The 13,556-nt window shown below is 42.6% G+C and overlaps 1 protein-coding gene across 1 annotated transcript; it reads left to right on the top strand.

Annotated features, from left to right (window-relative positions):
* Positions 1-1,101: 1,101 nt before the first annotated feature.
* LOC129355585 (NACHT, LRR and PYD domains-containing protein 4C-like) lies at positions 1,102-12,923 on the top strand. The gene is given in 15 exon segments (XM_055025181.1): positions 1,102-1,190; positions 2,866-3,077; positions 3,080-4,704; positions 4,861-5,037; positions 5,149-5,388; positions 5,465-5,635; positions 6,370-6,543; positions 7,176-7,225; positions 7,291-7,859; positions 7,932-7,987; positions 8,974-9,188; positions 9,531-9,787; positions 9,871-9,987; positions 10,059-10,200; positions 11,213-12,923. Coding segments are annotated over 14 exon segments (4,296 nt in total). The 5' UTR covers positions 1,102-1,190; positions 2,866-2,891; the 3' UTR covers positions 11,530-12,923.
* Positions 12,924-13,556: the final 633 nt, after the last annotated feature.

Genomic DNA, 13,556 nt, shown 5'->3' with positions numbered 1-13,556 from the left:
ATCCAAAACGTCTGAAAAGTAACGCAACATCAGAACCGGTTCCCAGAGAGCTGCGCCCAAGAATACCAATACCGGAAAGTTGAGTGGAAGAAAAATCTCCCAAAAAAAAAAAGGGGGAGTGAGCTGTTTAGTGATCCAAAGTTTCCTTTTCATAAAATAAAGTTTTTATTTGTAAAAATAAAAACTTTATTTTATTTTGAAGGCGAGGAGAGGATCATCCCGGCTGAAGTTTCCAGTCAGATGATCTGGGTCGCCATGGCATCTGCTGGTTCTGGTCCACTGGGTTCTGAAGTCCACAGTCGATGCAGCATCGACCAGAACCTTCAGAGACCTTTAGTCGCATGGCAACAGTGGTACCCCTTCCTGATCCGAACGCTCAGAGGCTCCATGGGAGACGATGAGACTCCAGGTCCAAGAATAAGATGAGGCGTCACAGGAACCAAACACCAACATGGTTTTATCCAGATGTGTGGACCGGATCAGAACCTGAAACCTGGATCCAAACATTTCAAGGCGAAACTCACTGATCATAAACCATCTGACAGGTTTACTGGGAAAGACGAGGCTTTCTGTTCATCAAAGTAAAGGAAATGTTATTTATGTAGCACATTTTCAGCAACGAGGAAATTCAAAGTTCTTCACGGGAATTAAAAGGAAATACAAACCAAATCATAATAAACCAAAGAAAAAGAATCTGATGTTGATCTGAAGAACATAAACCTGAATCATCTGGTTCCATGTCTGGGTCAGTAAAACAAACAGACTGGTCTTTAGAAACAGACTTTCCTCTTCAGGGCATCATTTACATCAATAAGGCCTGAAATTAGGTCCTAAATTTTTGATCGATATTCCAGATAGGAATATTTATTCCAGATAATCCTGTCTGGAATAGGCAGGACTATTCAGATCCATGTGCCTGCAGGCAGAACAAAGAAGCATACATATTTAATAAAATGCAACTTATCTCTGCATGTAATGAATGACCAGAAAGCATTCAGTGATGACTTGCATGGTTGGTTTATAAATGTGATGAAGTTTGTTTCTCCACCCTGACAGTCTGAGAGGTCAAAGTCTAACAGGAAGTGAACTGCAACAGGAAGTCTGAGCTGCTGCCAACGACTGCTTCTCTCTCAATATGTTCAGATTTTGAAACTGAAGGATTCACATGTTGATGGAATGAAAATCATCCGGTGAGTAAATCATCTGATTTTGTTTCTCACTCAGAGTTGAGAAAATCAACAAAAACCTTTTTGTCCTTTTTGTTTCATTAACAGTCAGAAATCTTCAGCTTCAGTTCAGTTTCCAGTCATTTTGTCATTTTAAAGCTTATGTGGGAATATTTTCTGCAGACGTGAGGCACGAGCGTGTCAGACAGGAACCAGAGCACACTGCCTCAGATGTGAATTGAAACGTGTCTGAGTTAAACTAAATAACTTACTTTTCATGTAAACCTTATTGCTTAGAGAAAACTCAATGATGTTTCATAAAAGTGGAACATGTCAGAGAAAAGTTTAGCTATAATGGAACAAACAGAAGTAATGTGCAGATGGAGAGCTTTACTGTTAAACTCTGCAACTTATTAGATCATCACACAACATGAACAGCTGAATGAATGACTGAATTTCCTCCATAGTGTCTCACCAGGTTCTGCAGATAATGAGACGTTAAACGGATTCAGGGATTCAGAACCAGAGGAACATCTGAACCAGAGACACTCTGGTTCAGAGTCCCGGGTAACAGAACTGGGAGAGCAGCCTCTCGTAGAACCAGGCCCTCCATCCGAACCACTTACCCCAGCCATGGCTCCACAATCCCGGGTAGCAGAGGACCGGGATTGTGGAGTCCTGGATTTAGATGCATCCCGTCTCCAACTGATCCAATGAAAGTGTCATTAGAGACTGACTGCTGGATGCAGCCTGATGAGGGTCAGTGTCAGATATTAGCTCTACAGGCTGGACTTTGGCATCCTGGCCTAAAGAAGAAGTTCCCAGAGTGGGGTGGAAACCCAGGGGGTCCAGAGATATTTCTGAATTTAGAATCATAGTGATGTGACCCCCGAGGAATATGTGGCCCAAAGGGACAAAACGAAATAACTATAACATAAATAAATAAATATAGTGCTACATTTATTTACGTAGTGGTAGCATATTGATCGTATTGCCACTACTGCATTTACTACTAGTAACCACCACTAGTAAATAATGCTAATATGCACTGCATCAAATAATGTGGCTTTTAATCATTGATAAAATAAATAAGTTTTTAAAAATATATAAATTATTCTATGTATTTGTTCTTAAGTAAATATTAGGAAATGATCAAATGTATTTCTGGGGGTTGCCAGTTTGGTGGCCCCGGGTCTGAAACATGCAGGTTCTGGTTCTGCAGGGGATCAACCAGATCTAAAGTTTACTGAACACTTTGATTAAGCAGAACATGAGGAGTAAGTTTGTATTTTTTAATGTTAATATGAAACAATATTCAGCAGTGATGCCTGATTTAGTATTATTCTAGTTTATTAAAGCAGGAAAGTGTAAATGAAGGCTGTCATAATGAGAATGTTTTTATACCAGGCTTTAATTAACAATGTTCTCAGTAATGAAGAGAAAAGAAGGCAGTGAAACATTCTGACATGATTTCTTCATTTGTTGCTACATCAAGCCGACTTCCTGTATAATTGTAAAACAGAAACTGTGGGTTCTGTTCATCTGGTTCTATAACATTCTGTAATGTGGAGAACAGAAGCAGCTACTGAGCTTTACTGTACACCTTTGGATATTTTATCACTGTACAATATTTGAATGCTTTCTTGTTTTATTTGCAGTTTTAGGAGGTTAAGACTAATAGTTTTCTTTCCTAAAACAGAGCAGAGTGGAGAAAGACCTGCAGACATGGAACACGACAAACTAATGGACATCATTAAACAAAATCTTAAAGCCAATTTTCAGAAAAAAATGAGCTGGACATACGAGGGAACTTCAGAGAGTCGGACCAAACTCCAGGATGTTTACACAAAGCTCTTCATTGTGCAACAGGCTGACCAACAAGGCTGCATCCAACATGAGATTCTGCATCACTTCAAGCTCCTGATGACAAGTCACCATATATGGAGTCAGACTATGAGCAGATCAACAGTCTGGACATTTTTAAACCAGGAAAAAGGCGTTTCCAACAACCATCAACACAATGTAAAGAAATCCAAAGAGTGATGACAAAAGGCATTGCTGGTATCGGGAAAACGTTTGCCGTCCAAAACTTTTCTCTAAACTGGGCAGAGGGCAAATCCAATCAGCACATTGATTTAATCTTCGTCCTCCCCTTCAGAGAGCTGAACATGATTAAAGATGGGGAACACAGTCTGCTGCAGCTCCTCCTTTACTTCTATCCTGAGCTCAAACCACTCAAAGATGCAAAACAGCTAATTAACGAGAAAATTCTGTTCATCCTTGATGGCCTGGATGAAAACCGATATCCACTGGACTTTAAAGAAGCCATGAGTACGAGTGATATCAATCAGAAAACAAGACTTGATGTGCTGCTGATCAACCTGATCAGAGGCAATTTACTGCATGATGCTTTGCTGTGGATTACATCCAGACCTGCTGCAGCCTCCCAGATTCCCTGGAAATACATTGACCAGGTGACAGAAGTGCAGGGATTCACAGACCAAGAAAAGAACAACTACTTCCGAAAGAGACTGAGTTCTGTCCAGAAGGCTGAAGAACTGCTGTCGGCTCTCAGAGGGATGATAAGCTTCCACTTAATGGGACATATCCCTGTCTTCTGTTGGATTATTGCTGAGGTATTTAAGAAGGGATGGAGTGACCGAAGAATCACCACAATGACTGAGTTGTACATCTATTACATCCTGATCCAAACCAAAAGAACAACACAGAAATATGAGTCAAAGAGTTCCAGGAAAGAATCCCAAAAGAGAGTTTCAAATCTTCAGAGCACTGGTTTACTGTTGAAACTATCCAAACTGGCCTTTGAGCAGCTTCATAAAGGAAACATCATCTTTTATGAGGAAGACCTCACAGAGTGTGGCATTGATGCTGATGACGCTTCTTTGTTTTGTGGGCTTTGCTCAGAAATCCTGAAGCAGGAATTTGGTCTGTACCAGAAGAAGATGTTCAGTTTTGTGCATTTGAGCTTTCAGGAGTTTCTATCTGCTTTTTACGTGTTGCACTGCTGCAAGACGAACAACCTTCATCCTCTGAGGTCCTTCCTGGGAGTTGACCCTGCAGATACGAGCTTCCTGGAGCTGCAGAAAAAGGTGGTAGATAAAGCCTTGCAGAGTGAGAAGGGTCAGTTAGACCTGTTTCTCTGTTTCTTCCTTGGACTCTCACTGAGGTCAAATCAAGAAATGATCCAAAGTTTGCTTCCCCAGACGGAGAGAAGCTCGGACACTACTGACAGTTTAAAAGCTTATATAAGGAATTTTCATGCCGATAACATCCCGACAGAGAGGTGCATTAATCTTTTCCTTTGCAAGTTTGAGCTCAAAGAAAGAGAATTTCAGGATGACGTTGGGAAGTACCTGAAATTAGGAGTGAGGCTGTCAACCATTGACTGCTCAGTGCTGTCAACCCTGCTGCAGATGTCTGGTGAAGTGATTGAAGAGCTCGATCTGACCAGATGCTGCATATTGGATTCTGGGACTGAGAAGCTTCTCCAGCTAGTAGGAAACTGCAGGAAAGCTGTGTGAGTATCAACAGATAGATTCAATCAAAGGACATGAACACAACAAGAATTCATGTATAATTATTGCACTAAACTTGGTATAAACTCTCGTTCATAATGCCTGTTTCTGGTTATGAGTTTTATTAATCCCATTATTTGTGTGTATAAATCCCACAGACTCAAGAGCAGACATGTGCAAGACTTTAACCTCCACATACTGCTGTCCGTTCTTCAGTCAGAAGAGTCAAGCTTACAGGAACTGTGTCTGCATGGAACTCATACCATACAGACGCCGCTTCCTTTTGAGCTCTTTGTGGTGCTGGAGAGCCCTGTGTGCAAACTGCAGACCCTCAGGTCAGTCCTACGAACTGTTTAGTCTGATTTCAATGATTTAATTCATTTAGTATTAATTATTCATTAATATTCATTAAGTATGAATTACTTACAGGGTTTGTTTTCTCACAGATTGTCTGGTTTCTCGCTGGACTTCATGAGGCGTCGCCAACTTGCCACCGTGCTTCAGGTCGAACAATCCAACTTGACAACTTTGGACCTGACAAACTGTACTTACAGTTATGTTAAGAATTACTCTGGAAATTTTTCAGAACATGAGAAGAAGGAAAAATATGAAGATTTTATTGACGAACCATTGACTCTGATTTCCACTGGATTGATTGGGCCTCTCTGTAAACTGAAGGACTTTGGGTAAATAACCTGAAGATCATGGAAGAGGTATTTATCTCCTGTTAACATTATGCTCACATATTTCCTCTGATTGCAGGATGAAGAGCTGTAATCTGAGAAGTGGATGCTGTCAGGTGTTTGCCGCGGCTCTCAGGTCCAACACCCAGCTGAGAAAACTGGATCTGAGTAACAACCAGATCCAGGATCTGGGAGTGCAGCTGCTCTCCGGTGGACTGGGTGATTCAAACTGTCGGTTGGAGTCTCTCAGGTGATCATTCCTCTTTACTCATCACAAAGAACAGAACACATTTTATCTTTGTGGTGTAATTCCCCATTGCTCAGGCTGCCAGGACATGGAAGATTTCTTGATCACACAGCAGCTGTTGGTCGTTGATGTTTGCAGAGACGTTTAGAAAAGGCAAACCTGGAGCTTCTGTTTTGATAGATTCAAATATACCCAACACAATGGTTTTGTTTCACCTTCCTGAATATAAAACCTGGAAACCTGCGAATATTCAGACATGTTTGGTCTGAGACAATAAAGTAGATATGGATGATAAGGGCAGTTGCCCAGGGCGGTATCACAAAGAGGTGGGAGACTTCCAGGGTGTTCTAATTGTTATATTAATCAGTTATTACATTTTGTTATATGTATAAAACACTTACTGCACTATGCATTGCAGTATGGAGTAGCATATAAACTACAGGTAAAAATATAGTACATAGCAACACATTTATCCATAATAAACATAGATGGTCTATGCTTAAATTGCAATATATTAGAAAATATAAATAATAAATCTCATAAAATCATTGCTTAATATATTATACTGTAATTTTCCATATAATATATTGTATTATATTTCTTCAGAAGGGTTTTGGGGACTTGCTGCAGCAGTCTCAGGCAGGAAGGACATTTTATTGCTCATTTTATCCTCAGAGTTTCTCACATGGGCAGAGATTTAATCTCGTTTTGTGTTTGGGATCCTTTCCTCTCTGCAGGTTGTCATGCTGTGGGATCTCACAGGAAGGATGTGCCTCTTTGGCCTCGGCTCTGAAGTCCAACCCTCTCTGTCTAACAGAGCTGGACGTGAGCTACAACCATCCGGGACAGCTTGGAGTCAAGATGCTCCTGGAGAGACTGGAGGACCCGAAATGCAGACTGGAGAAACTCAAGTCAGTCCTTTAACAGAAATGTTTATTAGAGCTTCACATTTTCTGTGGAATAATCCTTTTATCTGTCTACCTCTGAAATACAGTCTTCTATTTCACTCACTGACAAAAGAAGAAATCTTTAAATTCAGTCTAGGAATCAGTGATGATTGTTTAAATAAGGTTAACACTTTATACTCTTTATACTGATAGAGTCATGAATGGAACAATATACCATAAGCTGTTGCAGGAATGTCTAAAATTCAACCAAATCAAAGTCTGAAGGTCATGCTACATAGATGGCTAAATTAATACAGTTTATTCCAGTCTTAATATAGTTTAATGGAGTCTGGTTGCACACTAGACTATGAAATGCTACATAAGTCAAAGCTAAAGCAGAACTGCAGCTGCAGCAGTGATGTGTTGGCCAGCGTCCTACTGTACATCTCCAGATGGCTAAATCATAATAATGACCTCAGAGCACTTAGCTCAAACATCACTGAAAAGCTTGATGACAGCATGATGGGACTTTCTCAAAATGACAGATTCCCCACTAACCCCTGCAGTCAAGCACCATCTGCAGAAACTGACATTTTACAATAGAATATAATTCACAACTTCCTTTTGAGTTTTTCCTCTTGCTCTTGTCTTGTCAGTGTGGAGCATAATGAAGAGTACTGGATCAACCCACAGCTTCTGAACAAATGTAAGGCTTATTGTGCTCAATAAAATGTTGCTGTTTGTCTCTGTAACTGGTTATTTCTTTTTCAGACGCCTGCGATTTGACCTTTGACATAAATACTGCCAATAAATACCTGATCCTGTCTGAGAGTAACAGAACAGTTCGTTTGACGGAGGAAAAGCAGAAGTATCCTGATCACCCAGAGAGGTTTAAATATGAGGGTCAGGTGATGTGCAGAGAAGCTCTGACTGGACGCCATTACTGGGAGGTGGAGGGAACTTCAGTCAAAAACCTGGGCGTTGCCTTTCAGGAGGTTAAGAGGAAAGGATGCAACTTTCAGATGGACTGGAGCAATAAGACGTGGATGTTGCATAACTATTTACTGCATGGCTTCACGTTTCGCCACGGACATCAGGAGGTCTACGTTCCGATCACATTTATTGATGACCAAGGATTCGTGGCCCGACCCCGACCCATGAGAGTTGGACTGTTTCTGGACTGGCCAGCTGGGATTCTGTGTTTTTACTGGCTGTCTGGTGACACAAGAACTCTGCTTCACACCTTCCACTCAACGTTCACGGAGCCTGTTTACCCAGCGTTCACTGTTCAGGCCTTTTCTTTGACTCTGCTGCCTGCTGACAAACTGGAAACAGAACATGTGAGTGATTCTTGTTACTGAACCTGAACTGCAGCTGAGAAGTTTCTTCACTTTGACATTCTTGTGTTCAAGGTTCCTGTGAGCTTCACACCTGAGGTGAGCAGAGAGAGGATCGGCGTCTCTTACAGGTGAGACAACCACTTCATAAGGTTTCCTTATGTTAGATCTTTGACCAAATTTTGATTTGGTAATCAAAGTTGTTTTTGACCCAAAGCTCATTTTAAGTGCTGTAACAGCAGCCGATGCTGTGATCAGGTCAGAAGGAGTCCAGGGTTATTAATACTGGCTTTGGTTTTTTTAGCTCCCATAAATGAGATTTTACCTCCAAATGAATGAGATTGTTTCCTGGTCTGACATGCATGTCTGTTAAACCTTCAGGCATGTTAGATTTAACATGAATGTCTGGAACCAGGCGTCTTCCTAACCCCAACCCTAACCCTAACCCTAACCATAACCCCGATGGTGTTGAAGGCTGAGCTGAAGTCGACACACAGGATTGTGACCTTCGACCCTGGACGGTGCAGGATGAAACACATTGTCAGGTTGACTGCATCACTTGCCAACCAATCAGAGGAGGTCTAGCAGAGGGTCTGTCATGGATCCTTCATGAGGGATTTAAACATGGAGGTGTCAGCTGTTCCCTCAACACTTGGACTCCTCGCCTGCAGAGCGAGACCTGACCCAGAACTCACAGAGAATCGTCTCGCTGGTTTATTGGAGAAGATTTTCCTGGATTCTAAGAGCCAATGTCTGAATGCCCCATCCTGAACCAGCTGATCCAGGTTTAGAGACTTCATCAAGTTTTACAAGGCAACCTGTGAAAACTCACCATAAATGTGTGAACCATCCACTAAGACAGTTTTACTGCTTTTGAAGAACATGAGATTACAGAGACACAATGACTAAATGTTCACTGCTTCTTTGATTAGTTACCAGGTCAGAAACCATTTAATCAGTTGGAGAAATAATTCAACTGATTAAATTGAATCATCTTAATCTAACCTTTCTTTCCTTAATGCTGACGCTGAATCTAGTTAACATAGTTGATGTTTTGGATGAAGGAAACATCAGGAAATGTTCTGTTCCTTGGAGTTGATGGATGGATCTTTTTCAGCTTCCAGTTTCCTGGTTCAGGTCTGTTCCGATGTTCTCTGACTGGTCTGGTGTTCGGAGTGACCCGGGAGGCGAAGCTGACCTACAAGACTCAAATCTGGGATGAGAAGCTGCTTCAGACGGCGAACAAACTGCCAGGCGGCCCTTTGTTCAGCATCGAATGTCGTCAGGACTGTATCAGAGAGCTGCAGCTGCCACACTGTCAGCCTGAAGCAGGTAAACCTTCGGTTCCTCTGGTTCCTACGATTCCTCCAGTTCCTATGGTTCCTCTGGTTCCTCCAGTTCCTCCGGTTCCTACGATTCCCCCGGTTCCTCTGGTTCCTCTGGTTCCTATGGTTCCTCTGGTTCCTATGGTTCCTCTGGTTCCTCCAGTTCCTATGGTTCCTCTGGTTCCTATGGTTCCTCTGGTTCCTCCAGTTCCTATGGTTCCTCTGGTTCCTATGGTTCCTCTGGTTCCTCCAGTTCCTCCGGTTCCTACGATTCCCCCGGTTCCCCCGGTTCCCCCGGTTCCCCCGGTTCCTCCGGTTCCTCTCTAATGGACCTGTGCTTCCCCCCCAGCCCTGCTGCCTGCCTGCCTCTCGGTCGGCCACATCACTGATGATGGGATGAGCGTCGTTCCGTCACTGAGGGTCACAGAAACCCACGTGGTGGTGAGCGTCTCACAGCTTTCTGGCTTCGGCGTCGTGTTGGACCGGATCAAGAGGTTCCTGACCAAGCCGATTCGGGGCCAAGTTCTGCTGTTCCTGAGACGGCTGCAGCGACCGCTCAGCATCCTCAGTGTGATTCTGCTGCCCAGCAACGTTCCTCTGCAGGACGTGAATCTTTAACCCGATGTTTTAAAGAGGATGAACTGATCAGGTTGTTTCTTTTAAAACTAACAAATGGTTCTGACTTGAAGGTGAAAGAGCAGCACAACGGTTCCAAGTTCATCCAGGCTCCATCCTTCTGCTCCTTCCACAAAGGGAAAACCTACCGCCTCCACAGCGACCCGGCGGGCCTCGCCATCCAACCCAAAGTCAGTTTCAGAGCCGCAGTCTGCTCACTGGGAGCTGAAATACACCCAGTAAGACGCCCGTCTTCTTGCAGGCGGCTCAGTTCTTTGAGAACTACGGACCAAATTACCACGCCACGTTTGAGATCACGCTGCCGACGAGAACGGAGGACGTGACGGTGACGGTCCAGAGTCCGGAAGAGGAAAACGTCTGGGACTACGCCCTGCACCTGCCAGGTACGCAAACCATCTGCCAGCTTAATGGAGAGACTTCCTGCTGTTAGCTTCAGCTGCCTGCAGGAGAAACGGACGAAAGGATCTGGATTTATCTTAATAACTCAGTTTCATGCATGTTAGCTGTTTGTTGGTGCTGATTAATCAAGTGATACTTCAGACAAAAGAAATGAGAAAAAGAAAATCCAGCTGTTACTGTTTGATTTCACAGAAAGTCTGCCCCCTGCTGGACTTTACCTGGCTTTGCAGGATAATCATGTCATCATTTATTCTGGATCTTTGTTTGAATTCTGACAACAAATGTTTTTATCTAAGCAGCATCATGAATAAATATGATTGATTCCACAGTGAAAACATGTTAGAAATGCTTTTAAAAGAGAAAATGGGATTTTTATTCTGAGGAGCATTTTATTTTGAAAGGCCAGCAAACTCCCCTGACCAGAACCTCATCGGGTCTGTGGAGAATTAGAGGAAGATGAGACAAAGTAACCAACGATGAAGATGAGCTGAAGGTTCTGCCAGAGCACACTGGGTTTCCAGAACCTCAGCAGAACCTGAGGCTGGTGTCCGTGTCATGCTGCACTGATGCAGGAAGGAAAAGGAGCCCAGACCTAGAAATGTTCCCAGATGATGTTTATGTTAAAGATATTATATTTCATTGATCTGACGTAATATTCTGATGTTCTGAAACATTTCATTTTGGGTTTTCATTCTCTGTAATCAACAACATTGAAGATGGGAAAGATTCACTCTGAGTGTAATAGATCTACGTAACAGATCCGTTTTACTCTCTGAACTGAGGGACAGAAAACTCAGAACTTTTTCATCACATTCTGATGTTTAGAGATGAAGACATATTATATTATATTCCACTGGAAAATCACAGTTGGACGTTTGGATGATTCCAGGTGATTCCAGATTATTACAGATTATTCCAGATGTTTCTGGATGTTTCTAGATGTTTCTGGATGATTCTAGATGTTTCTGCTTCCTGTCGTCTCGTTTCTGTCTGCAGCCTCTCCTGGACCAGCAGACCAAAGGCGACTGCGGCTCGCAGAAAGTTTGTCAGCGGGGGAGAAGCTGAGAAGCGTCCGGCCGGACTTCATCGATCACGTGTCCAACCCGGTTCTGGACAAGCTGCTGGACGAGCTGCAGCACTGCAGGGTGATATCAGACGCTGAGGCGGACCAGATCAGAACCAAACCCAGAGCAGAAAAAGCCCGAGAGATGATTGACACGGTGAGGAAGAAAGGAGCAGAGGCCAGCTCCAGAATGACCTCTGCCCTCTGCGCCAATGACCCGTATCTGAGCAGCGAACTGGGCTTACTGTGACGGACAGAACCAGACAGAACCGGACAGAACCAGGAAGAACCAGGAAAAACCGGACAGAACCAGGAAGAACCGGACAGAACCAGGAAGAACCAGACAGAACCAGGAAGAACCAGGAAGAACCGGACAGAACCAGGAAGAACTGGACAGAACCAGACAGAACCGGACAGAACCAGACAGAACCGGACAGAACTGGACATTGAAACGATGATTTTATTCCCGCATGTCGACTTTGCGTTCTGAGAGTATTTTAGTGATTCTTCGTGTTTCGTGTTGCACTGTGTGACGAATCAGACGATCAGCAGCAGGAAAACCAGAAGATGATCAAATAAATGCTGATGATTTTGCTGCTTCCTTCAACAGATGATTTAATGACAGGTGATCAACAATAGAGCTTTAATACAAATCGTTAAAGAACTGAAAGCAAAACATAAAAGTTCAACATTAATACCATTTCTGGTCCATCCAGGATCTGATCTCAGCAGGTTGAAACTTTCTGCGTAGAGAACAAGAAGATGACAAAATGAACATTATTTTTATTGAAGGTTAATATCAATTCAATCACCTCAACTTTAATACTTCACTTTTTAGTTGTACTTACATTAATACATTATAATAAATGTCAAAAACATTCACCAGATCGACAGAGAATCTGAAGAAACTCAGAACAGAAAATAATGGACATATTGATAAACCTGATCAGCTGCTGCCTGCAGTACTCCTCCTGTCCACCAGAGGGAGGTAGAGACCAATCTAATGTCTAAGAAGCAGCATGAGGAATAAACATATTAAAATCATTTATTTGAGTTTAAACGCCAACAGAACTGTATTAATCTGTGTGAAGATGAGTTTAGTTCATATTTTCTGTTTTTGTGATGTTTAAAATCTTCCTCTGATTATTTGATGATCATGGATGTGAAACATTGTGAACAAGCATCAGACATGAGAACCGGGTCTGTGTGCTTGTGGTGCTAACGTCTGTTTTCACTTTGCCGGGGAAACAATACCTGACTGAGTCGGTTTCAGGATTGACCTCAAAGTTTTGCTCACGTCATTCAGAGACGAGAGAGCCGCTCTGAGGTTTCACACCTGATGCTGCTGCAGTGGGTCTCTGCTCTTTGTCCTGGGAGGGTTTCGAGGCAGAAGAGGCAGGGCTGCTGCTGCAGGCCTCATTAAATGCTCTGCTGCTTTAAAAGCTGCAGCAAAGGGAGGCTTTTCTCCTCTCAGATCTCCACTTGGTTTGGTTTGTATCTTAGGTTTTGTTGGGTTTTGTCTTGCATTTGCTTATTTCTGGTTAGTTATGGGTTTTGTCATTAACTTATTTTGGTTTCTCATTTCAGGTATTTGTGTCAGTTGTTATTTCTTCAGTATACTTTAATAAATTCATTTTCTCTTAATTTGGTCTCCTTTAATGTTTCCAAACGAGGCTGGAGAAAAAAACACACCGAAACACGAAGCGTCAAACATCTGGAGGAAACAACCAGCTGCTGTCAGAGACAATCATCACTTCACTCAACAGACTCCATGAAACATGGATGGATACGAGAAGAAACAGGAAGCAGAAATTACAACCATAAAAATATTAAGTAGATTGAAAATATGACAGAAACTTCCTCATCTGACCAACATGGATCCAGACGCTTCAGATTCACGTCTGAATCTGAGGATCATTTCCTGCAGCTTCATCTGGCTGCATTTTGGTGAAATAATTATAACATAATTTCATTTCACCACATTAAGTCAGATATCAGAGAGAAAAACCAAAAGCTGTGAATGTGTGAACATGAAGGCCAGGAGGTTCCTGACACTCTGGTTGAAGTTCAGACCACTGCGCTGCAAATGTGATGAACTGAAACTAACACTGTGAAAGTCAAATTAAAGCAGCAGATTCAGCAGATCTGCAACAGAAATTCATGTATTCATGTTAATCTGAAGCTTCTGCCTTCATCTCAGCTCAGTTCCTCCATCCTGACCAGCTGCTGGGATCTGATTATTTCTGTTTTCCATCTTTTAATCTTCCTGCTTCCACA

The sequence above is a fragment of the Poeciliopsis prolifica genome, unplaced genomic scaffold, assembly GCF_027474105.1.
Source record: "Poeciliopsis prolifica strain line A6 unplaced genomic scaffold, Auburn_PproV2 SCAFFOLD138, whole genome shotgun sequence".
Classification (NCBI taxonomy): domain Eukaryota; kingdom Metazoa; phylum Chordata; class Actinopteri; order Cyprinodontiformes; family Poeciliidae; genus Poeciliopsis; species Poeciliopsis prolifica.
Note: the sequence above shows the minus strand (reverse complement) of the source record. Positions and strands in the feature narration are given on the sequence as shown.